Source organism: Peromyscus maniculatus, chromosome 23 (assembly GCF_049852395.1).
Source record: "Peromyscus maniculatus bairdii isolate BWxNUB_F1_BW_parent chromosome 23, HU_Pman_BW_mat_3.1, whole genome shotgun sequence".
Taxonomy (NCBI): Eukaryota; Metazoa; Chordata; class Mammalia; order Rodentia; family Cricetidae; genus Peromyscus; species Peromyscus maniculatus.
In genome coordinates, this window is record NC_134874.1 from 778177 (window position 1) to 804116 (window position 25940).

General features: G+C 42.7%; 1 protein-coding gene and 1 pseudogene across 46 annotated transcripts in view; both read right to left on the reverse strand.

Annotated features, from left to right (window-relative positions):
• The window catches only part of Ep400 (E1A binding protein p400), a 111355-nt gene that overhangs the window by 47571 nt on the left and 37844 nt on the right, over positions 1-25940 (reverse strand). For all 46 annotated transcript variants that reach the window (XM_076561159.1, XM_076561166.1, XM_016002601.3 and 43 more), the window contains 14 exons: positions 23642-23938; positions 22252-22437; positions 18050-18190; positions 17471-17549; positions 15786-15835; positions 15224-15281; positions 12950-13039; positions 10541-10648; positions 9369-9559; positions 9003-9180; positions 3900-4036; positions 2942-3111; positions 2327-2501; positions 2084-2220 (listed from right to left, as the gene is read on the reverse strand). In XM_076561159.1, coding sequence (XP_076417274.1) covers positions 2084-2220; positions 2327-2501; positions 2942-3111; positions 3900-4036; positions 9003-9180; positions 9369-9559; positions 10541-10648; positions 12950-13039; positions 15224-15281; positions 15786-15835; positions 17471-17549; positions 18050-18190; positions 22252-22437; positions 23642-23938 — 1997 coding nt within the window. The remainder of the gene's footprint in view (positions 1-2083; positions 2221-2326; positions 2502-2941; positions 3112-3899; positions 4037-9002; positions 9181-9368; positions 9560-10540; positions 10649-12949; positions 13040-15223; positions 15282-15785; positions 15836-17470; positions 17550-18049; positions 18191-22251; positions 22438-23641; positions 23939-25940) is intronic.
• On the reverse strand, positions 19102-19192 carry LOC121825562 (U6 spliceosomal RNA; annotated as a pseudogene).

The window sequence follows — 25940 nt, forward strand, 5'->3', positions numbered from 1 at the left end:
TCTGCACAGGCACAAAAATAGAATAATAAGCAAGACAGACTATCCATCTAGCTTAGGAGAATAGAAGTGGAACATGATGTTTTAAAACATTTGCCAAGTTGGGCTTTGAGTGGGCTAAGTTTGGGATCTACTTTGCTGAGTCCAAGAATGATAGATATTTCCAGAGAAAGGGTGGGTATGTGCATGTGCAGGTGGGAGCAGAAAGGAAGCTCCCCCAGAAAGCCAGAAGCCATTAGAGAGCCAGAATGTGTCTGATTCAGTGTTCCTATGCATCTGGACAGTGCAATGTAGAATTGAGAGCCTAGCTCAGGTTTTTGTCTGGCAGTCTGAGCATCTAATGGTATCCAGAAACCTGGTTCCCAAATGCAAAAATGGGGCCAAGATGCACACCAGCTTAACACACTAGCACTGAATTGTGGCTCAGAGAAAAGGAAGGAAACATGAAAAAGTCTCACTGTCACTCTACTCAGAGCAGGTGTCACAGAACCAGCCAAAGATGTGCTAGGTCCAATGTCTTAACCTCTTACACCTCCACAAACGATGACATCACTCCCAAACACAAGCACCTCACTACCCTGTGGGCACAGTCACATATAACAAGCTAAATTCCCTGAACGATGATTTGTTAGAGCTCCTAATAGAGGGCAATCTAAGTAATTTAAGGGTAACTGAGCCATATTTCCCCTGTCTGCTAGCACCTGACCTCCACAGAAGTTCCATTCCCTTCCCACAAAATTACTTCTCACTAACTAGAACTAGCACATCACTAAGGTCAACAAAAGAAAATGTCAACATCTTGCTGAAATATCTGACAGAAAACAGTGTTATAGCAACATGGCTAAGTATTTTCTGCTCAAGTAGCTTCCACAGTGTTTGGAGGGTTGATCATTGTGAAAGCTTTGAGGGTACATTCACTGCTCCTCTCCCATATTTGATGATAGGCTGAGTGCTTCATTACCAATGCAGCTGGGCAAGGACTGCCTGGGAAACAGCCTGTAAACGAGCAGCCATTCATTCTTATACTCACTCCGAAAATTTCCAACAAGCCTTTTAAACATGCTGCAGCAATGCCATATCATTTCTTGAAGACATTGAGGGAGCCACATGCTACCCCAAGAACTTTAGACACACATTACTTCTTCTTAGAGATTCACATATACCCTGTGCTCAGCAAACAAAAAATAGTAGGAGGATGGCCAGGTTCTACTTGCCCATTATGAACGGGCCTTGTGCCCCACTGCCTCCTAACTTTGGTACAGCTTACATCATCTCTGCCCACGGCTAAGGCCTCTGCCTACAGCTAAGGCAAGTGCTTACAAGACAGCTTTGGGTATGTCTGATCCACAGAAAAACCCACAGCACCACATTATGTTCCTATCCAGAGTAGGAACCTATAAACCAGTTGAGTGAGACTAGCCTGATGGACATGGACTAGGTCCACTGCCAGAGACTGCTATCATGTGAGGTCATAGTAAACACACATGTGATACTACTTCTCAGTTGCCTTTAGAGTCTAGAGAGCAATGTTCTCTAAACTGAGTTCTAAATCCTGAGAACTACCAAGTGTAAAATTAAAATCCACTGAACTTTATTGCACAGTTCTTGAATTTGTTTTAAACATAAGACACCATAGAGCACAAAAGAATCAAAGCAGCCATGGAGAGGATTCAGAGGATCCGAGCTGAGTCCACTGAATGACATGTAGGGCTACCAGGCAAGAGTTGGGAAATGACTTATTTAGGTCACAGGATGCTATACCCTGATATGGATACTATGCCCCACTGGACCATACTGACCCAGTAGAACAGTGGCTACTTTCAAAGAGTAAGCTGGTCAACCAGTTGAGTTCACACTAACCACCTAAGCTAATGCAAGCAGCAGCAGCAGCAGAATAGACATCAGGCTACACAAATGGCAGGCGTGCAGATAAAGCATATCTAAAGGCAGAGTAAGCAGGAAGTAAGAAGGGATGTTCTGGAGACTGCAGAGCTCCTGGTTGCCTCGCTGATAAGCACACTCACTGAGGCAACAGGGTGCATCTGCTTCTCACTGCTGCGGGGCAGGTGGGCAAACCAGCACTTACCTAGGCTGTAGGATGACATCCTCGTACAAGGCTTTCTGCCGACTGGAAAGGCGGCACTTCAGAACATGCTCATACTTCCTGGTCAGCTGTTTTTCCACATCTCTCTTGGTTCTCCTCAAAATAAATGGCTGTGTGACCTGGAGAAAATAATAACCATTTTCTCCCCAAATAATGCCTTGGTGTATTTAGCAGAAGGCAGATATGCTTTAAATGAGTCAGCTGCAGTGACTGAAGCAAACATACCCTGTGTAATCTTATGACCATTTTGTGATAGTAATCCTGGTTTTCCTCATTGGGAGCTTTCAGGGGGAAGCTCAGGTAAGGCCTGGAGATTCCAGGAATGAGAAAGTGTACCATGGTCCAGAGCTCCAGGAAAGTGTTGTGCAGAGGCACGTCAATCAGAAGCAGGCGCTGCTGGCTACAAACAAAATGAAGCAATGTTGGAACTCTGAAACACATAAGGAGGCTGCATAACTCTTCCCAACGGCAATGTGTGAGGAAAGTGAAGACAGCAACTCTACTTATGCCTTCAGGGAATGGACAGGCACAGTGGCACACAGCATTGGAGAAGGGGGTCAGAGGCAGGCAGACCTCTAGGTTCAAGGCCAGCCTGGTTTACACAGAGAGCTCCAGGTTAGCCAAGACTACACAGTGAGACCCTGTCTCGAAGAAAAGGACAGAACAAAGGGACTCTGTGTCTCTTAGGTACAACATGCTGTGACAAAGAAGACAGAAATTTCTTTTCACTAAATTGATATATGTATGCAATGATTTAGATTTTTTTAAGAGGAATCCTTAGGCAAGAACAAAGAATACTTGGCTATCTGGAAAGGACAGAACACTTGAGTGAGGTCAGACCTCTGCAGCTTGAAGATGGCTTCCCAGTGCCGCTCAGTCATGCCCTTCACCCGCTGCATTTCATCAATGACAAGGCATTTCCAGTGCACCCTTGAGAAGGCAGTGTAGCCCCTGAAGAATTGTTTATAGGACGTGATGCAGATGTGGAAGCTGTTGGGCTCAGTCCACTCCTGCAATACAGAAAGAAGCCCCTGACTCCCGAGACCATCTGCAGAGCATGCTGGGCAATCACACGCAGTCACACTACACACATCACCAGCCATCCAACCCACTCTTCATAACAACCACACAAGAAAAAGTCCAAGATAGTCTTCTCTGTTCTTCTAGAGCCTAAAAGACTTTCATTGACAAACTAGGCTGCTTTAGAGGCGTTAGAAATTATCATTGGGAAAACAGATTACCGGAGACAATCCTGGTTTTTATAGTGTATAATCTAAACAAGGAAGGTAAGAAATGCAGATATCTACATTGCAACTAACTGCAACAAGATTTTTAAAGCAAGGGGAGAATGGGTTGTGGTCTAATGCATCCCCACTGCGGCAGCATTAAGAGTTGGACCATCTCAGTTCCTAAGAATGAGTCAGTGAGATAAGAAAAATTAAGATGTCTAGCTTTATTTCATCCTTAATTATTATTGTGGGGCATGTGTGAGATCTGTTCCGTGTAGGTGTGCGTGCACAACATGCATGTAGGAGTCAGAGGACAACTTTGTGGAGTTGGTTTTCTCCTTTGTACCTTCACATGACTTCTAGGGATCAAAATTAGGTTGTCAGGCTTGTGCATCGAGTGCTTTCACCTGCTGTGCCATCTCTTCAGCCCCTGCGTATCGTATTTCAAAGATGCTAGGCTAAGGGTGCTCATTGGCACACCTCTTGTCCAGGGTATGTAAAACTCAGGTGTATCCCCAGCAATGCAAAACAAAGTAAAGGGGCGGGGGGTGGAAGTGGTGTGGCTCTACCTGTCTCTTTGCTTTGAGTTCTCTGTGGCTGCCAACATAAGAAAGAGTTTTGAGGCCAGGACACCAGCGTTTCAACTCAAGCTCCCACTTGAGTATGTTACAACTCCTCATGACAACAAGATGAGGGCCCCAATTACCTATAAAAGAAAAAAAAGAAATCTGTGAGACCCAGGTATCCAAGCTGAGTTTGAGCAGAACCTTATTAAATATGTGGCCCACAGGAAAGCAGACACCAAGGAGACAAAAAGCTATCCGCTAGCATAATTACACTGCCCAGAATAGGAGCAGATGTGTCCCTGATGCACTATGACTGGGGTCTGCTGAAAAGAACAGACAATAAAATCCAGGATCCACTGACAACCATATGAACTTTTATCAGGAGCAGATGAAGGAGACCTGCTCCCTCTTTTTCCCCCAGGGTACTCTTGAGGAGGGAGAAGTGAGAAATATGTAGATAGAAACAGAGGAGAGAGATAGAAACACAGGATAGCTCAGGAGGGCCTGGGTCAAAACCCACCAGCCCCTTCTGTCTCTACTAAAGGGCTTTTAAAGGAATGCAAAGGGGTGGAGCAAAAGACCTCCCCTCAGCACAGCCCAGTGCAGACTATCCCAGACACCTGGTGACCATGCATGTGGTCAAGAATCCTCTAATGCAGCCCTGATGTGTAAAGCAAGCTCAGATCTCACTAGGAAGCTTTTGTGGGCTACCACAAGCAGAGAAAGAACTCTGGTCTATTCCAGGTGTGGTGGTGCATGCCTTTAATCCCAGCAGTGGCAGGCAGAGCTTTATGAGTTCAAGGTCAGCCAAAGCTTATCTTAAAAAAAAACAAACAAACAAAAAAAAGAACTTTGTCTATAGCAAACAACTCCCCAAAACAAGAAAGCTGCTGACTTGGGACCTCGGACTCTAATTAATCCTTCCCAGTAGCAAGCGCCCTACAGCCCAGATAGACAGGCACTTCCTTAAGTACCCACTTATAGGTAAAAAATAACCAATTGACTCAATGATCGAACTTAGCCTGAAAATAGCATTTACAAGTCAGTAGGTGTAACCCAGAAAGCAAATTTCAATTTCTGTGCCCTAAATGAAATGAATGCAATTGTGGGTCAAAGACAGAAATGGCTGATTTTAAGATAAAGCTGCACTTCACTTATCTGTGGCCATTGTAGAAGCATCACTACTAATTTTGAAAAGAAACTGCTCAAGAGAAAAAACAACTACTATTTCAACAGAAGTTTCAGAGGAAAACTTAGCAGAAGTCAATAAACTTTTTTTTTTCCTTCTTGGTGGCAGTGCTAGAGATCAAGCCAGGATCTCTTTAAATACTAGGCTGAAGAGATGGCTCTTCCAGATGACCTAAGTTTGATTCCCAGCACATACATCAGGTGGCTAACAACTACCTGTATCTGCAGCTCCAGGAGGATCTAACACCTCTGGCCTTAATAGGCACCCACACACAAAAACACATACCTACACACAGACACACACATACACATAATTTAAAAAGTAAAAATATCATCTTTAAATTCTAAGCATACAAATAAAGAAACATGACCAAAACCAAAATGGCTTTTTCTCTAGAAAGTAAAACAGGATTAAAAACCTGAAGTGAGGCTAAAGTGATGACTCAGCAATTAAGAGCACTACTGTTCTTGCAGGGGACCCAGGTTTGTTTCCCAGCACCAACAAAACAGCTCACAGATGGTTTTAACTCTAGTTCCAAGGGATTCAATGCCTCTTCTAGCCTCTATGGTCACCAGACATCCATGTGGTACACAGACATTCATATAGGTAAAACACTTATACATACATACATACATACAAAAAAAATGAGTCGAGTTAACATATGGGGACACTGAAAAGGCCTTGCTTGGCACATATGAGGCCCTGAACTCAATCCCCAGAATAAATGAATAGATAGATAGATAGATGGATAGATGGATGGATGGATGGATGATAGATGATAGATAGATAGATAGATAGATAGATAGATAGATAGATAGATAGATAGATAAAGGTTGGAAAAGTGGCTCAGTGGCCAAGAGGGCATGCTGCTCTTGCAGAGAATCAGAGTTCAGTTCCTAGCATCAATGTCAAGTGGCTCACAACCACCTGCAACTCCAGCTCCAGAGGATCTAACACTCTCTTCTGGTTTTCAGACAGATAAAATAAATAAATAAATAAATAAATAAATAAAAACAAAAAAAATGAAGTCTTTTTAAAAAAGGTAAATTCAATGTATAATATAACCTTATTATCAAAATGTCCTTATGTAACAATACCATGTACAATAAGTATACAATGAAAATATTATTATTACTATTTTTTATTTTTTTTATTTTTGGACAGTCTCACTATGTCGCCCTGGCTGGCCTGAAACTTCCTACATAGGTCAGTATGGCCTTGAACCCAGAGAGATCAACCTGACTTTATCCCAAGTGCTAGGATTAAAAACATGTGCACCATCACATCCAGAACAATGAAAATTTCTAAAAGCATTTTTCCTTTTTAAAAAAAAAAAACCTAATATGTCTATTCTATCTACAGGGTACATGCCACTTGCTTGTTAGCACCTGGTATAAACACTGGTTATCAGATCCACAGTAATGGTATGGCAGGGCTTGATTAAGTAACATTTACTTTACTTAGTAACAGTCCTATTGAGTAAGAGTAGCAAAGCTGGCACTTTGGGCCTGTCAAAGGGATGCTTTTATATGCTTAAGTTCAGTAAAAGTTCTGAACTTAAGATGAAACACAGTATGATTCAGAATTTCAATACCCACTGGTGCTGAACATGTCTCCTAAAGATAGGATAGACTTGTATATATAATAAAACATTTAACACCCTTTTGCCTTAAATAATACAATTAAAAAGGCAGGTATTTATTTCCATCTTGAATTAACAACTATATATGAGAATCTACTTTAAAATACTATATTTAAGCCATGGTGATACCAGCTGGGCATGGTGGGACATGCCTTTCATCCCAGCACTTGAGAGGCAGAGTCAAATGGACCTTGAAGGCTGGTCTACATAGTGAGTTCCAAGTCAGCCAGGCCTATGTAGAGAGACTGTATCTTTAAAAAAAAAAAAAGACTTGGTGATACTAGTTCAAAACTATTGAAACAAATCAGTGGAGGAAAAAAAAAAAAAAAAAAAAAGAGCCCAGAAACCAATCTACTTGTATTGATTTAAAAACTGATGAGTCTGATAAGATGGCTCAGGTGAGATAAGTGGCACTTGCCACTAAGCATGCAGACCTGAATTCAATCCCTGGGTCCCACATGGTAAAAGTAGAGAACCAACTCTGCAAGCTGTCCTCTGACCTTGACAAATGTTTGCACATATGTACACACAAACATACACAGAAAGGGAGGGAGGGAGGGAGGGAAGGAGGGAGGGAGGGAGCGAGGGCCTGAGAGGTAGCTTAGTAGTGAAGAGCTCTTCCTGAATTTGGTTCCTAGTACCCACGTCACGTGACTCACAACTACCTCTAACTCTAGCTTCAAGGGATACAATGCTCCCATGGGTAGCAGCATCCACAGGGCATATATTCAGGCAGAAACACACACATAAACAAAAATAAATAAAAATAAAAACTAATTATACAATTAAGCTTTTTAATTCAAAGGACAAACAACAACAAAAGTCCAATATAATGATGATGAGGCAGGTCAATTTTTCCTGCAACATGTCAAGGACCTACTCTGAATTTGCAATGGAATAATGGAACAATACACTCCAAAGGGTAGGAAGAGCAGCTTTGCAAGAAAAGGTACCATAAGATTGTGTCCCAGCTCACAGTACTGTTTAAATAGCTAGCTCCTACAGAATCAGGCCCCTCAGGCACAGAGCCAAGCACTGGCCCAAGGCAAGGTACAAGGCAGTGGATAGAGAGCTGACCCTAAAGATCAGACACGGCGCTACCTGAATGCATGCATGGTCATGATAGATAGCTGGGCAGCCCAGACCCTCTGGGCAACTACACCACTCTCTAAAGGACCTAAGAAACACATCAAAAATGTGTTCCACTAGAGAGAACAGATCTGACAAAAGAGGTTAGATGAGTGAACACCCAACAATGCTAAGAAAATGTTAGCAAAGTACTGTGAGCTACACAATCAACTGCTCCCAACTAGGGAACTAGAGAAATGGCTCAGTCTATAAAATACTTGCTGAACAAGTAGGAAAACACAAATTCAGATCCCCAGCACCCACATAAAAGCCAGTTGTGGTAGCACATATCTGCAACTCTAGGGGAAAGAGAAAGGGATCCCCAGAACTCACTGACTAGGCAGTCTAGCCAATGGCAATTCTAGGTTCAATGAGGTCATGCCTCAGAAAATAAGATAGAAGATATTTTCATCAATAGAAGAAAATATTCATCCCTCCCACCCCAACTTCCCACTGCCAGGCAACCTCTGGACAGACGGACACGGATGAGTGGATGGACACACAGGGACGGACGGACGGACACACACACACACACACACACACACACCAGCAGGAGGGGCTTTGATTAGCACAGAAGCAACATTTGAAGCCATTCTACTGCCTACACACTAGGGTAACAGCTACAATCATAAAGCTGAGAAAAAAGCCTGTGGGTGCTGCATTTTGAATAGGCATTAAAATTCTTTCATTCAATGTTAACTGTGAATGAGTTTTTGTTTCTTCATGCAAAAAGTATTCCTGTTTTTTCTTTTTTCTTTTTTGGTTTTTTCGAGACAGGGTTTCTCTGTGTAGCTTTGCGCCTTTCCTGGAACTCACTTGGTAGCCCAGGCTGGCCTCGAACTCACAGAGATCCGCCTGGCTCTGCCTCCTGAGTGCTGGGATTAAAGGCATGTGCCACTACTGCCCGGCTCTGTTTTCTATTCTGGTGGACAGTTTCACTCTGTTGTCCAAGTCGACCTCAAACTCCAGGACTCAAGCAATCCTCTAGCTTCAACCTGAAGTGCTACTACTACAGGACTGCACCACCACTCCCAACTATTTTGAGTGTTTTACCCAGCTAAGGTAAAAGGAGAGAAATAGAAGAGGCTAAAGAAGTCTTCTCTCTCAGATCCAAACATTCTCCTAGTGGAAACTGAGAGACTCTTACCTTCATTACATGCAAGGTGAGCAAAGAAAGCAATGATCTGCACAGTTTTCCCAAGCCCAGCTTCATCAGCTAATATGCCATTGAGATTCTTCCGGTACAGCTTGGCCAACCAGTCAAGGCCTATCTTCTGATAGTCTCTGAGAGCACCATACAGCAAAGATGGAGCACTAAACTTCACCTATAGTGACAAGACAGACCAGCCAAAGAATGACTAAGCAATCAGTACCCCTTCTCACAGCCTAAATCTAGAGGCTGTAAAATACACCTATAGGACAGTCCCAAATGATTTACAGAACAGAAGAATAGCAACTGCCTTTTCTAGCAATTTCTATGGAGCCTGTTGGAAGGCAGGAAAGATTTCCTCACCGCAGTTGTGACCCGGGCACTGCCCTTAGGGAGGATGGCTTCAGCCACAGCAGTAACTTCTGTGATGTCCTTGGTGTTAGATTTTCCAATGCTCATTCTCTCTGCAGCTTTAAACTGATCCATTATGAAGAGTGAGTCAATGAGAACTGAGTCCCTGCGGCTCTCCCTGTCACTAGGACAGTCTTCCACATCTAGAGCAATGAAACAGACAGAACTAGGACTGCTGTGAGTTTGCCTAAACATAGAGGGGGGTGGGGAGCAATGGATGACAAGGAAGAATACAGAATTGATACATTTTTTTCATTATATTCCATTTTATACATTCACAATAACATGAATGACTGTTAAGAAACATCACAATCAACTATTATCAAGGTCTCAAACCATAATCTACCCAACAGTCTGGTGTTCGGGAAATGGCTCTGTTGATAGGGAGCCAATAATGTGGACAGAATTACAAGTATCTCAGGTTTAATGATCTCCCTTCTACTACCATCAAAAAAGGGAAAAATTAGAAACATCACCCAAGTTTGGAAACAAGGAAGAAGTCTTTGTCTCTGACCCTAGGTCTTGCTGCAGAAGGGGACTGTGAAAGGCCCTGAATTCCACAGGAGACCCTCTGACAACTATCTCATGGCCCGATGTTCCTGTCTTCCCTCTCACATGCTCTTGTATCTATCTAATAAGCAAAAGAATGAGAATGAGAAAAGGACAAGCTGCTAGTCTGTGTAATCTGTTTATCTGTCTGGAATATCTGTAAGTAAAATCAACCACTAAAACCCTTGCAAGTTAATAATCAAGCACAGTAGAGCACAGAAAAATAAGGCAATGCTTAGGTCCATAACCACAATACACATCTAGAGAAAACATGTTTACATCCTCCACAATTTACCAGGTGCTCTGATAAATGTGCCAAGTTAGTAAGTAAAACCTCACAGTTTACAGCTTATTCAATAGGAAAACTGCACATAAAATACACTCTTTTCCTGGCTCAAATTCTTTTGTTCTTTGTTTACAGCCACACACAGGCTTTATCTTATTCAAAGCCCAAAGTCCCTGACACAACTAACATGGACTGAAGAACCTGTCCTTGCTTCCAATACTTCCAATTTCTTACATCTTACTTTGGCTTTCATTTTAAACCTGAGTTCTTTACAACACTAAAAACATACCCTCTTCTCCGCTTGACTCTTCATGATCAGGTTCAGGCTGTGGCCACTGAAAACTTGGAAGAAAGGCACCTTCATACAACTTCATCAAATCAATTAAGGGCAATTCAGCTGGAAAGGATGGCAGGAAGAAACAAGATTATTTCATAACAAATGCCAGTTAGCTGCAAAGAAAAAACAGCACTCAGAAATGCATAGCAAAAAGACTGGACAGGTAGCTTGTCACATACACTCCTCTTCCTAAAACAGCTGATGCAGGCTAGCACTGCTTATCCAAAATGCCTAAGACTAGACATAGTCATAGCTCTTGATTTTCTGGATTGGAGACTATCTAGATAGTGTCAACTGAGCATACATCTGAAAATCCACTATCAAAATACTCTGAAATCTGAAGCTTGAGAACACCATTTCCTTACTGCTCAAAAAGTTTTAGATTTAAAAGCATTTTGAATTCTTGATTTTTAGATTAGGAATTTACAACTTGCAAATTCTAAAACTACATTTCTTTTCTCTGAAAACTAAGATGGATATCCATAATTAATACAAAGTCTAAATATTTTTTCAGTTAAATTTATTAGTATTAACATTTTTAGATTTGTTTTGTTTTGTTTTTTGAGACAGGGTTTCCTCTGTGTAGCTTTGGAGCCTTGTCCTGGAACTCACTTTGTAGACCAGGCTGGCCTCCAACTCACAGAGATCCACCCACTTCTGCCTCCTGAGGGATTAAAGGTGTGTGTTACCATGCCTGGCTACAAATGCAATTTTTTTTTTTTTGGGGGGGGGGGCTACAAATGTGATTTTTGTTTTGTTTTAAATTAAAAGTTTTTTTTTTTAATCAGACACTATAGAAAGCCATTCTTATGATCAAAGTGTAAACAATTCATGTCCCCTGGGGTGGAGAGAAGGCTCTCCATGTCAGACAGCTCACAATCATCTGTAATTTCAGCTTCAGAGGATTCAATGCCTCTGTGGTCACTTGAACTCAAGCACATACTCACATATAGACACAAATCTGTATATAATTAAGATAATAAAAACAAAACAAGAACCGGGTGGCAGTGGCGTACACCTTTAATCCCAGCACTAGGGAGGCAGAGCCAGGCTGATCTCTGTGAGTTCGAAACCTGCCTGGTCTACAAAGTGAGAGATCCAGGACAGGCACCAAAACTACAAAGAGAAACCTTGTCTCAAAAAAAATAAATAAATAAAACCCCAACAAGAATTTGTATCTAAAAGATATAAGGAATTCAATAAGTCAATTAAGGAAAAGAAAACCTAACAGTCAAATAAGCCAAGCAGGCATGAAAAAATGCACCTCACTGTCAGAGAATTACTCCTCCAAGGCACCAGGAGCTATCTTCACCACCAGCTTCAAGGCTGATACCAGCAGAGCATGCAGCTTGGCACAGCCAACTGTTTATGTACGCTACATGATTCTGTATGGTCCATACCTGAACATATGTAGAGCCATTTGTGTATAACACCATAGAACAAGAGAATACCAACAATAGCACTGTCGGAATTGAAGTAACCGATGACATATCTATGTGTGAAATAGTGTGTAGAGTTAAGGTGTTAACAGCAATACCTAACATTCTGGATGAAACTACTGGAAAGAACCACTGGACAGGAAAAGCAAGCCACACCTTACAATCCCATTGTCAAGGAACTCTGCTTCAGTCTCAACAGTGGCTCGGGAGACTCACAGAGGTGGGAGAGGAGAGTTCAGGAAGTGAGCCACAAAAGGTCTAGGTCAGCTGTGATCACCAGAATAGAAGTAACAACACCAGAGATCTGTTTCCTTGAACTTGGCAGCACTATGCTGTTGCAGAGTATTTGTTTAACTATGCAAAGATGTGCTGAATTTGTTTACGTTGCGGAATACTTGTTAACTATGTAAAGATACGTTGCATTTGTTTGTTGTGGAATATTTGTTTAACTATGTAAAGATGTATTGCTATTTTACCTTGCCTGCCTAAGGCACCTGATTGGTCTAATAAAAAGATGAATGGCCAATAGTGAGGGAGGAGGTATAGGTAGAACTTCCAGACAAGGAGAGTAAGTAGTAGGAAGAGTTTAGGCTGGCGAGGGGTGGAGGGACAGAAAAAGAGATGACAAGGAGACACCAGGGGTCAGCCAGGCAGACAAGGAGGAAGCAGAAAAGGAGGACACACAGAATGAAAGAAAGCCCCAAGGCAAAATGTAGATAAATAGAAACAGGTTAACTAAGTTAAAAGAGCTATAGGCCAAGCCTAAACTAAAGCCGAGCATTCATAATTAATAATAATTCTCCATGTCTTTATTTGGGAGCTGGTTGTACTGCTGTCATTTGTATCTGACATTATTTTCAAATGACCCTGTGTGTATATACCCTTTAACCAAAGTGTGTTCAGTAAGACAGTGGCAGCCTACCTTCTCTGGCCAGATCAGAAAGCTCTGTGTGATGGTCTACAATCCCTTCATGTGCTTCCTCCTCTTCGATGGTCTCTTCTTCATCTTCCACTAAAATGGTTATCATCAGAGGTCAGGGACATGAAACCTTCACTTGAATTTCTCAACATCACTAAATACTGCTAAGCTTCAAAACTATTTTACAGCTATTGAAGAAATTGAATGTAAATACTTAATTTTTTCAGGCTGTTTCTGGAAACCATTGTTAAACAAGCATCAAAGGGGAAATGTTTTCCCTTTCACTGCAGCCTGCCATTCACAGCCTGTTTCTTCAATGTGCAATAGACCTCACTAGCTCAGAATGCTGGTCAAGTTGCCACTCATTGCAGAGCCCAGAAAAACTACATGCATACTTCCTGGGATGCATGCTTTCTAGGAATTCATCACTGCCTACTACAAAGAAGAGGGGCCACGACCCAGACCAAGTGTGTCTCCTCCCCTTAGTACTCCTGTGCTTCAAAAGCAATGAACTCAAACCAGCTTACACTCTCCAGCCCTAACCTCTCAGAGGTAAGAAGGCTGGCCAGAAAAGCTGCAACCTCCTTAGCAGCTGTTCTTCAGCTGGCTTCTTTTCATCCACACTATTAAATAGCCCATTTCTTCCAAAATACATGCACATATTCGTGCACACATGCACATACTCTGCCTACCGTCTCTACCACATCCCCAAATTCCTCAGTTCTTCACTACAAAACCTCTACCATTCACCAAAGTTGGCAAGGCACCAGATATCACATCCCCAGGCCCTGGACACATCTAGTCCTAGACATGAACAGCTTGGTGCAACCTTACAAGACAAGCCAGACCTATCTTGGAATTTCATTCTGCCATTTCTCCTGAACTTGCTTAACAGAGAAGATGGCTTAGGGAGAAAGACTAGTGAACAGGTTTGCTGGCCATGCTGACATCACAACTAGAGGACAGCCTGGGACTATGTAAGGCTATATCAAAGAAACACAGAATTTAAAGTGACAACATTATCAGATACCTATTAGGCAAAGCAGCTCCTACTGAGTTTAATTTCCCCTAAACTAACCCAATACTTAACAAGCGGATGCCCTCAGATCAACCAAACAGTCACATTTATAGTCTACAAAGAAAATCATCTAAAATTACTATATATGGCTAGATGCCACCCAAAAACATCTGATCCCCAATCCTTTCTCAGTCTGCTAGCTGCACTGATAAACACACCCTATCCTCCCAACATCTACAGGGAGCCAAGGAGAGAAAGACAAGAACTTATCCTAAATCATTCCAAGAGGACACTTGTTTGACTGGAGGCACCAGAATTGCTCTCTACCTTTCTCCAGCTTCAGTGCCAACAGTTAGAGCTGTGTGAACAGCTGAACAAGAAGGACCACCTCCCAGAACAGCTAAAAGAAGAGACAGAAGACTAAGGCAGAGGGACAAACGGGAGCACTTTGAAGAACACCAAGTTGCTATGTCAGTGCAGGGCATTGGAACTCAAGCTCCTAGTTCCTGTGAGCCATGGTTACTCATTTATTCATCCTTTGGAGTGAAACAATCCTGACATCTACCACACTAGTAATAACCTGGCCCAACAAGAATCAACCCATATTAGAACCTCAAATTCACAAAAATCTGGAAGTTCACACACTGCCAGTCAAGCTAGTAAAGTTACAGTGCTGCTGAGACCACTGGGGCCTCAATTACACACTGTCCTGTTTCCTTCCTTTTTTCCTACAACTAGGAGCCAGGACACATTTGTTTGCAAACAGGTCAGAAGCCATGGACACAGGCTGATCTCAAGCCACTCACACCAGTTACATCTGTGTTCTACTTTGAACCAAGTGCCAACATTTAAAAATGACTGGGGCTCCTCCCAAAGATCCCAGCATGGTAACTGTGGTGGGCAGTGAGCATGTCTTCCTTTAACAGGAACATGTACCCTAATGTACTAAGGTCACTCCTTGAGGACAGAAATAAATGTGGCCCTGAATCATCTCTGTGTACCCCTAAGGCTCTCCAAATGCATCTGGGTTTCCAGAGATCACAAAATAAGACATCATCAAATTGCTACAGTAACATCCCAAGTCCTCTGGAAACACCAAAAGTGACTCTTTTTACTCAAAGACTCCTGGAGAAATACAAAGATTAAACTTTCTAACCAATTTAAAATAACAAGTCCAACAGCCAAAGTTAGCATAGCTCACAATATGACTATACAGAGTGCACATTCTGCTTGTGATCTCAAGGGAGTAGGGAACAGACCTTCATCATCAGTCAAAGATGTGCTAGCTTTTCTTTTCCTTCCAGATAGTCCTAGATCCTGAAACAGAATAAAAATCAGAAATGTGGGATTTAACAATACAGAATGAGATGTCAAGGTTAAAGTGTCTATTTAGCAGATGCAAACTGGAAAGCATCAAGGAACTGGCTGGGCAATCATGGCAGAGACACCAAGGAGAAGAGAAATAAGAATGTAGATCTTTAATTACTGTATACAACTGCATCCTCTCAAATTCACAGATTCATACCCCAAGTGAAACTACAGCTATTAAGTGCCACTGTGTTTTCTCTTATTGTTGTTCTTTTTCAAGACAGAGTTTCACTGTGCAGCTCGGCTGTCCTGGAACTCACTCTGTAGACCAGATTGGCCTCAAACTCAGAGTGATCTACCTGCCTTTGCCTTCCAAGTGTTGAAATTAAAGGTGTGCAACACCACCCAACGCCACTGTATTTTCAAAGCAGACTGATTTCATAGCCTACTAACTTCTCCAGGAAATATAACAAGCCCACTCTATGTGTCAGAGAGCAACAACTCTGTACTTACCAGAAAGTGTTCTGGTGATGTATCAAATCCCTTTAATCTGGACTCTTTCCCTAAAGAAACAAGAAATACAGTATTATCACCAAAGCTGTGGCAAGATAATGCTTTTTAACTCAGCAACTACTGTCTGCTTATACAAGCTGAGGTCTATGGCGATCAACACTCAAGGACACGGAGTGCAAATTCCATCTCCTCCCCTGCATACTAACCCAGCCTCCCTCTTGGTAACCCAGAAAAGCTATTTTCATCTTGTAGTTCTTTTTTTATGCTTATTGTTTGTTTTTTGAGTCAAGGTCTAGCTGACTGAGTTCAGGCTGGCTTCAAATACACAAACCCCCGCCTTTAACTGCTAAATGTTGGGATTCAAACTTGTGCCACTTTGTCTAGCTCTCAGTTTACAATTCTACAACTTTAGCAATGGCCACCTCTCAGCTGCTCTCACCAATCATATGAGAGGTATAAGGGCTCCTGGGACATTCTAAGGACTGGAGAAGATGGTGAGTGCCACTTGTGGTGTCTCACATGTACCTAAGTATTCAATAACTGGGGCAACTACTGCAGAAATGTCTTAGTGGTGCAAAGATTCCACACCAGCCCAATCCCTGAAGGGTCTATGCCTGACAGATAAAGCAACTGGTTTGTTTACTGTCCAGAAATGACTTAAATTCTGAGAGCATTCATAGTCGACCAATTTTGGGTTGACATACAGTAAAAAGAGCAAAAGAGGAGCTGGAGAGATGGCTCAGAGGTTAAGAGCACTGACTGCCCTTCCAGAGGTCCTGAGTTCAATTCCCAGCAACCACATGGTGGCTCACAACCATCTGTAATGAGATCTGGCGCCCTCTTCTGTATACATAATAAATAAATCTTTTTTTAAAAAAAGCAAAAGAGCTGAGAAAAAGAACTAAACTGTTGCAGGGCCTGGTGGTACACACCTTTTAATCAGAGTACTCAGGTGCTGGAGGCCAATCTTTCCTCCTGAGTCAGGACAACAAGGGCTACAGAGTGAGATCCTATCCTCCCCCAACACCCACCCTCTTCATCTGTCTGTGTGTGTCTGTGTGTGTGTGTGTGTGTGTGTGTGTGTACAAAATATAACAAGTACAAATGCAAGTACATGGTCTCCCTGACCAATGAGCTCTCTAGCCAAAACCAGGGAGCTGCAGAAAATATAACATGAAAAATTCAAAGCCCATGAGTACATATCCTGTAAGGCAAATGCAAGGCCTCACAAATGTTAGGTGGGCACTCTGTACCTGAGATTCATTAAGACTATCTTTAAAAGCTTGGCAAGATGGCTCAATGGTTAAAAAAAAACCTGCCATCAATCCTGATAATCTACATCCAATCCCCAGAACCCATATGACAGAAGAAGAAGCAAGTCTCACAAATTATACTTAGATCTTCACAGGCATGTGGTGGCACACATTCACCCACACACATACAAAAAAATAAATAAACCTTTAAAAATCCTTTAAAACTATAGCTGGGCCAGAAAGATAGGTCAGAAAGACCCTTACTGCCAAGCCTGACAGCCTGAGTTTGATCCTTAGGACCCACATGATGGAAGGAGAGAACCGTATCTAGAAAGTTGTGCTCTGACCCCAACACAGGCCATGGTGCACATGTGCATGTTCCCCCACCCCACACTAAATAAATAAATGTAATAACAAATTCCAATATCATACCTCTTCTGGAAACTTTCTGTAAATTTAAGGCTTTTTTCCTTTTCTCTTCTAATTCTACTTGTAGTTTTATTTCCACAACCTAAATTTTTAAAAAAAAAGGGGGGGGGGATGAATAAGCAAGCAAGTCATTAAGGATGTAAATTGTACAATTCTGCACTAACACATTAAACTCACACAAATGCCAACCTCCTTTACAGTATTTAGGAAAATAACTCAGTTTGATGCTCTCCTCTTTATTTTGTATCCCAGTCTATCCTGCTCAAATTCTATCAGGTGGAAGAGTGTGTAGATGGAAGCAGGTATCCTGAAGACCTTTCATGGCCATAGCACAAGAACTACCTGACAGGCTTTCACTACATTTTCATTTCAAAGCTGTGGCTTCCACCGGTATAAATAGGTCAGAATGGGCTCATTTTGCAGAAGGCTAACAACAGAAGGGCAAGTGAGCACAGGGCCTCTGGGCACACATGCATGAATGCTGGAGCTGCTGAGGCCCTGTTCCCTGGCGCACAGCCTCACAGCTTGGACACATTTGATTTTTTTTTTTTTTTAAAGATCCCAATGAATTCCAGCATTTACCTGTTCAATATTTGACCAAAAATATTCTATTTCACGGGCAGTGGTAGCAGCAATGCGTCTCAGTCTGCTCTGCTCTTCCTTCTTCCCTCTTTCTTCACGAAGTTTCTTTTCCTCATGATGCCGGGCTACAGTCCTGACAAGCTGGTGAAGAAAAGTTCAAGAATTGTAGTACTCAGGTTGGCAAGATGGGTCAGCAAATAAAGGCACTTAGTACCAAGCCTAAGGGCTTGAGTTTGATTCCCCAAGAGCCAAATGGGATGGAAGGAAAGAGCCAACTCCCACATGTTGTTCCCTGACCTCCACATGAATGTGCACACACAGAGAGGGAAAAAAATAGAAACAGAAAAAATAAATTTAAGACTTCTCAGCTAAAGTCACAGGAAGCTGAGGATCATGAGTTCAAGACCAGCCTGGTCTACAAAGAGAAACCACATCACAATAAATAAGGCCACTTATAATTCACTGACAGGTACCTCCTAGGCCATTAAGCACGCTAGATGAAAACATGTCTACAAACAAATAAATGCTATCAATTTTTTGCCTAACTTTCTAGAAAGTTATTTTCTCAGATATGAAACACTATATAGTACTACAACCTTCATTTCCTGTCTTATGTGATTAATATCTCCCCGTTCAACAAACACAAACATGTCTAATGGGCCACTGAGTATTTCATTGCATGAATGCAGCTAAATGTTCCTACATAATGGAAATTGTTGGGAGGAGATAATTCACATTTTTCCCTAAACAAAATGATGTTTATCTTATTTTTGAGAAAGGGTTGTGCTGACAAGTTTTGTTTGGTTTGTTGTTGTTGTTGTTGTTGTTTTGGTTTTTGAGACAGGGTTTCTCTGTGAAACAGTCCTGGCTGTCCTGGAACTCACTCTGTAGACCAGGCTGGCCTCGAACTCACAGAGATCCGCCTGCCTCTGCCTCCCGAGTGCTGGGATTAAAGGCATGCGCCACCGCCCGGCAATTAACTTGTTTTTTTAACAGTAGAGTGAGTGCGTACATGAGCACACATGCATATGCAGGTCGGTGCACTGAGTGTTAAAAATAGGGGACATTTCATGAATCGGAGTGTCATTCTTGCACAAGGGCCATACTAATCTCTGTATTTTATTATATGTGCTACTGAAGCAAGCAATGACTTTTTTTTTTTTTTTTTTGGTTTTTGAGACAGAGTTTCTCTGTGTAACAGCTCTGGCTGTCCTAAAACTTGCTCTGTAGACCAGGCTGGCCTTAAACTCACAGAGATCCACTTGCCTCTGCCTCCTAGGTACTGGGATTAAAGGTGTACATGACCACTGCCCAGCAAGCAATGACTTTTAAAAAAAGACATTTTTATGTGTATGAGTATTTTGCCTGCATATGTGTGCAGTGCCTACAGAGGCAAAAAGACATCAGATCCTCTAGAATTAGAATTATAGTTGTAACCCACCATGTGGGTGGGTGCTGGGAATCAAACTAGGGTCCACTGAAAAAGCAGCCAGTACTTTTAACAGCTGAGCTATCCCATCAAGCCCCAAACTGACATTTTTAAAAAATATATATATAATTTATTTGTTTTTATTTTTTTGCATTGGTGTTTTGCTGCAGACTGTGTGAGGACGTCAGATCTTGGAGTTACAGACAGTTCTGAGCTGTCATGTGGGTGCTAGGACTTGAACCCAGGTCCTCTGGAAGAGCAATCAGTGCTCTTAACTGACTTTTTTTCTTTCTCTCTCTCTTTTTTTTTTGCAAGACAGGGTTTCTCTGTGTAGTTTTGGAACCTGTCCTGAATCTCGCTCTGTAGACCAGGCTGGCCTCGAACTCACAGAAATCTGCTTGGCTCTGCCTTCCGAGTGCTGAGATTAAAGGCATGCACCACCACTGCCCAGCCTTAACTGACATTTTTAAGGTTTCCTTTTTTGTTGTTAAGATGCATATGTATATAACTTTTTGTTGTTGTTTTTGGCAGGGTCTCGTTTAGCCCAGATTGGCCTCAAATGCACTATGAGCCAAAGATGATTGAACTTCTTATCCTCTTACCTCCAGCTTGCCCCAAGTTTTAGAATTATAGATTACAGGTGTGTACCACCACACCTGTTTTATAGATGCTGGAAATCAACCCCAAGGGCTTCAAGCATGTTAGACAAACACTCTGCCAAGTCAACTACACCTCAGTCATAAGATTTTAATTTTATTTATTTTAGGAGATAATGTCTCACTATATAGCTCTGGCTGCCCTAAAACTCACAGCACAGACCAGGCTGGCTTTGAACTCACAGAGTTCTACCTGCCTCTGCCTCCCAAGAACAGGGATTGAAAGTTGTGACCCACCATATCTGGCTTAAGATTTTACTTTAAAGAATTTTTTTTTTTTTAATGTGCTCTCATGTTTTGCCTGAATGTATATGTGTGCACCATATGTGTGCCTGGTACCCTCAGAGCCAGAAGAGTGTCAGAACCACTGGAACTTGAGTTATAAATGGTTTGGGTTCCCATGTGGATTTGGTAACTGAACCCAAGTCCTCTGTAAGAGCAGCAAATGCTCTTAACCATGGAACCATTTCTCCAGATCAAGATTCTATTTCTAAGCTATCAGTCTGTGTTCCCAATGGGAATACTCTACGTACTTGCCAGTAGCAGCTCCAGAAAGTAGGGAGAACAATTGAAAGTAAGAACTTATTCAGCACAGAGTGCATACCAACAACCACTGTCTACCTCATCTGAGATAGAAAAGCACTCAACTACAATGACACCTTGCACTGGTTGCTCACCGACCCTCTCAAGGCAACCTTGAAAGCTCTCCTTGGAGATAGCGTCTGTTTCTCCCTGTCCTAGTGAGAAGGACAGGTAGGTGTAGGCTTACTGTGCAGAGCTGGACCTCACTACAGCCTATGAATTCTGTGTTGCTCGTCAGCCTACCTACCCTACCCCACCAGCCAGTTCTTGTCTGCCCAGCCTGGAGTCCACATGCCCACTTTGTCCATGCCAGTCGATATGTAGATGCCAGTACTCACATGTCCCTCCTACTGATTACATGTCCATCCTATCCAGGTTGGTGTTCACATGTCCAGGATCATTTTCCTTTGTAATTTAATTTAAGAGGCTTTGGGCTTTTTTTTTTTTTTTTTTTTTTAATGTTCATGGACCTAATCTGAGACCTTTTGTCTCAGGTTTCCCCTTCTTAAAACAGATAAGGAAAGAGGGGAGTTCAAAGACAGAAGTGCGCCAGGCAGTGGTGGTGCACACCTTTGATCCCAGCACTCGGAAGGCAGAGGCAGGAGGATCTCTGTGAGTGGAGGCCAGTTTGATCTACAGAGCAAGTTCCAGGACAGGCTCCAAAGCTACACAGGGAAACCCTCTCTGCATAGGTCAGAGACAAAGGATCAACCCCAACCCTGAGTACAAGGAAGATGAAGAAAATATCCAAGGCCTGGGTGTGAAAACAATGGTCCATGATATGTGATAGTTAAGTGTAGTTGCCTACACAATGAAAGGATAGCTGAGTTCTACCCAGAGGCCAAAGTTTTCCAGAAATCTGTCTTTCTATTTTCATTTTTGTGGAGTGAATAGTATCACCTCTCAAGTCTCTGAAGGGTTGTGCCTGCTGTGGGAACAATAGAAGGAACAAAGTCTCCACCAGAACCAGAGACAGCTCAGACACACAGTTAAGCAGTGGCACACCAGGGGCAGGAGTGAAGGCAGAGGATGAGCACACTGCCTAGCATCTTACACCTGGCATTCCTAACTTCCAGCCTTTGCAATCACCTGACCAGCTCTGGGTGCCCTGAAAGGATCCAATTCCTAACCAGCAAGCAAATTGGAAGGAAAAGGAACCCAATCTCTGCACCAAGGACTCTATCTCAGTTTCCACCTACACAACAGAAGATGCTTTCTCCACACATTAGGATTCAAAAGTCTTAAGAGAATGGGGTAAGAGTCCCATCCATTGCCACTTTCAGCGATTTTTTTGATTTTTTGATTTTTCAAGACAGGGTCTCACTATGTAGCTCTAGCTATGCTGGAACTCACTATGTAGAGCAGACTGGCCTCAAAGTCACAGAGATCTGCCTGCCTCTGCCTCCCAAGTGCTGTGAATAAAGGTGTGCGCCACCACCATTTAAGGCATGTGCCTGGCTCACTTACAGCAATTTAAATCCCAACTACTCCAAAAGATACAAAGCATGAATGACCACCCCATGTTTCAAACCTACCTTCTTAGCAGCAGCCAATTTCCACTTCCGCTCTTGAGCAAAGTCTGTGGCCATCCACTGCATCTCTTCCAGCAGATAATCCCAATGAGATTTAGGGCGCGGAGCTTCTTGAAGCTTTGGCAACCGCCTTAGGGACCACAAGCCTTCCTTCCTTAAATCTGCTATTCGCTGATGGATCTGGTTTTCCTGTAAGGAACACAGATGTGAGGCGTAAGAGTCAACCTGACTGGAAGGAAATCAGCCGCTATGGTCAATTTCACCACAAGACAAAGACGTTAATGAGTCTACTTCAAGCAGAGAAGACTGTGTTATTTGGTCCCAGTCCTGGTTTCTAATGATCATAAACCAAGTGTTCAGTTTTGTTGGTTTTTGTTTGTTTGTTTGTTTGTTTGTTTGTTTCGAGACAGGGTTTCTCTGTGTAGTTTTGGAGCCTGTCCTGAATCTCGCTCTGTAGAACAGGCTGGTCTCGAACTCACATAGATCTGCCTGGCTCTGCCTCCCAAGTGCTGGGATTAAAGGTGTGTGCTACCACCACCCGGCACCAAGTATTCAGTTTTAAACTATCACAATCTTTAAATAATAAAATGAAATGCACACCACAAACCAGAATACAAGCTGAATCCCCACTGTGTTGTATGATGACATTCCTCTTTCTTTTGTTCAGCGACTCCCTTAACCAAGCTGGAAGCAAGATCTCCTAAACCCAGAAATGTGGTGGTATTTTATTTGTGCTCTAACAAATAAAGCTTGCCTGGAGATCAGAGGATAAAGCCAGCCATTATATTAAATATAGAAGCCAGGCAGTGATAGCATAACTCCTAGCATTCAGGAGGCAGAGATTTATCCAGATCTCTGTGAGTTCCAGGTCACTCTGGGAACAGAACCAGACGTGGTGGCACATACCTTTAATCCCAGCACTAGTTAACCATAGAGGTCTGAAGGTCTGTACAGACAGACATGAAGTGATAGAGCTGGGCAGAAAGAGGAAGTGATGTAGTTGGGTGGAAGGAGGAAGTAAGATGGTAGGGCACAGGAAAGTATATAGGCGTGAGCACACAGGAAGTAGCTCTCTCTTGGGCTGAGGATTTCCTAACAATAAGAACTTGTGGCTATGGCTTGTTCTATCCCTCTGATCTTTTACCTTTCACCCCAATATCTCTGGGTTTTTTCTTGTTTTCCCCTGGAGCTGAGGATTGAACCCAGGGCCTTGAGCTTGCTAAGCAAGTGCTCTACCACTGAGCTAAATCCCCAACCCCTATCTCCAGGTTTTTTATTAACACATTTAGCAATTCATGTTACACAGACATTAGAGGCTAGCCTAGAAAAGGTAAGATTCCTCCAAACAAACAGACCAAACAAGCATGCTCTGTATCTGCCTGGGCACACTTACCAGTGTTATTTGTTCTGCCAGTTTATCCTGAGAACTGTCCTGGGATGAGGCTGCATTCTGAGCAGGACTCTGTGGCTTGGGGGGAGCTGGCACTGCTGCCCCTGGAGACCGGGAAGTGATGGGAGACAGAGCCTTGCTGGTGGCAGAAGAGGGTCTGTTCACTGGTGAAGAACGAGCAGGCGAGGGTCCAGGACCTGAGCCACTCACGGGTACAAGGGATGAGGAAGAGGAGGAAGTGGGCAGAGACCGCTGGCAGGGCTGGGCAGAGTCCAGGGGGGGCCTGGTTGATGCCACTGTCTAGCAGGCAGAAGACAAGTGAATCAGGGTCAGGACAAGGCTTCCCAGGTTCAGAGTGCCCAAATGCCAGAGAGTTCGGCAGACACAGGCCAGCACAGTCAGTGCCTTCCTCTCCATGGCAACACATGCACACAAAATTAATCCCATTACAAACCACAACTCAGAACACAAGCTAGATGATGTCCAGAGATTAAATTGTTGTACTGCAAAGAACCTAACAAAAGCTCCACTATAAACTGCACTTTAGTACCTTGGTATATTATCTCAGAGCTCATGGAAGCTTTTCCTCTTCTTCAGCTTTTTTTTCTCTTACTTTTAAAAGGTAATTTAATTTTTTTCCCTTAAAAAAAAAAAAAGGAAAACAAAACAAAACTTGATTATATAGCTAAGTAGGCCTTGAACTGTGTCCTCCTGCTTCAGTCTTCTGAGGGCTGGAGTTACAGGCACACACCATCATCTGCAGTTTTTTCCCTTGCATTTCTGGAAGGTGGTGCTGTTTCCTTAATTTCTTATAATGCTTTTGGGTCTGAACTGGCAAGTTTTACTTTTTCATTCAAGCAGAACTAAAATTTGTATTTAAAGGCATATAAGGAAGGAAAGGCAGTTGCTTTGACCATGAAGTCACAAGAAGAGAAAGCTGGATAAAAGCCACAGGACTGAGCACCAGCACTCATCTCTCTCTGTTCACTGGTAGCACACACAATGTGACCAGACACCTCAAACCACTGTTGCCATGCCTTCCCCATCACAATGGGTTGTACTCTTAAACCATGAGCCAGAAGTCCCTGCGTCCCTTAATTTAAAGTAAAATAAAAACACACAGGACTGATTCAGCTATAGAAAAATGAATACAATGCTAAACTAGATTTTTATTTATATTATATTTTCATGTAACATCAGTCAAATGTCAGATTAGCTTATTATTTTTAGGTATACTTTTTAGAGACAAGATCTCAATATTGTAGTTCAGGATGGCCTTGAACTCTCCATCCTCCTGCCTCAATCTCTTGAGTACCAGGATTATAGGCCAGCACCACCATGTCCCAGCTTGGCTTCTTACATCTTTTTAACAGATCCATGTATATCTCTTGCGGCAGGAAGGCTGAAGAGGTAGAAAACCTTTCTGTACTGTCCAGAAGCCAAGCTCATAAAAGGGGCCTCAACCACAGCAAATCTGTGTGAAGTTCTCCCAGGAGCTCAGGGAGGAGGCCACTCAGAGAGAGGTGAAGGCCAGGAATAGACTAGCAGGAAGGCCGATCAGGACCACCAGGGCAAGAAAGACTCAGCAGACATAGTCTCAGAATTTAACAATGACCCCCATGGCAGGTGTCTACCCTCAGGAGCCCAGAAGTCACAGTAGGTACATACATATAGAAATCAAGCTTTATGGAAGTACAGCTACCACTATGCACTCATAAATTGCTGGCAGCTATGTTTTCAGGAACAAAGCTGAGGGACCAACAGAAGCAGAAAGGCCTGCAAAGCCAAAAATTTCTCCCATGACCCTTTACAGAAAACAGGAGCTAATCCCAGCCCAACCCATAAGAAACAAGGGCCTCCCCACCATCCTGGGGATTGACCCTAGGGCCTCAGATATGCTAGGCAAACAGTCTACTCAGCTTTCTTTTTACTTTGCGCAATGGGATCTAAGTTGGCCAAGATAGCCTTCAACTTGCAATCGTCTTGTCTCAACCTCCCAAGTAGCTGGGATTACAGACCTGTGTTTCAAGGTCCAACTAGTAATGAATTTCTATAGATTTGTGGAGTTTTTTTTTTTTAAAGATTTTAAATTACTTGTATATGTATATGTCTCCGTATGGGTATGTATGTGCACATGGGTACAGGTACCCTTGGAAGTCATAAGAGGACACCAGAACCTCTGGAACTTGACTCACAAGTGGTTGTAAACCATCCACTATGGATACTGTGAACTGAATTCAGGTCCTCTGCAAGAGTAGTATGTGCTCTTAACCATTGAATCATCTCTCCAGCCCTGTACAGT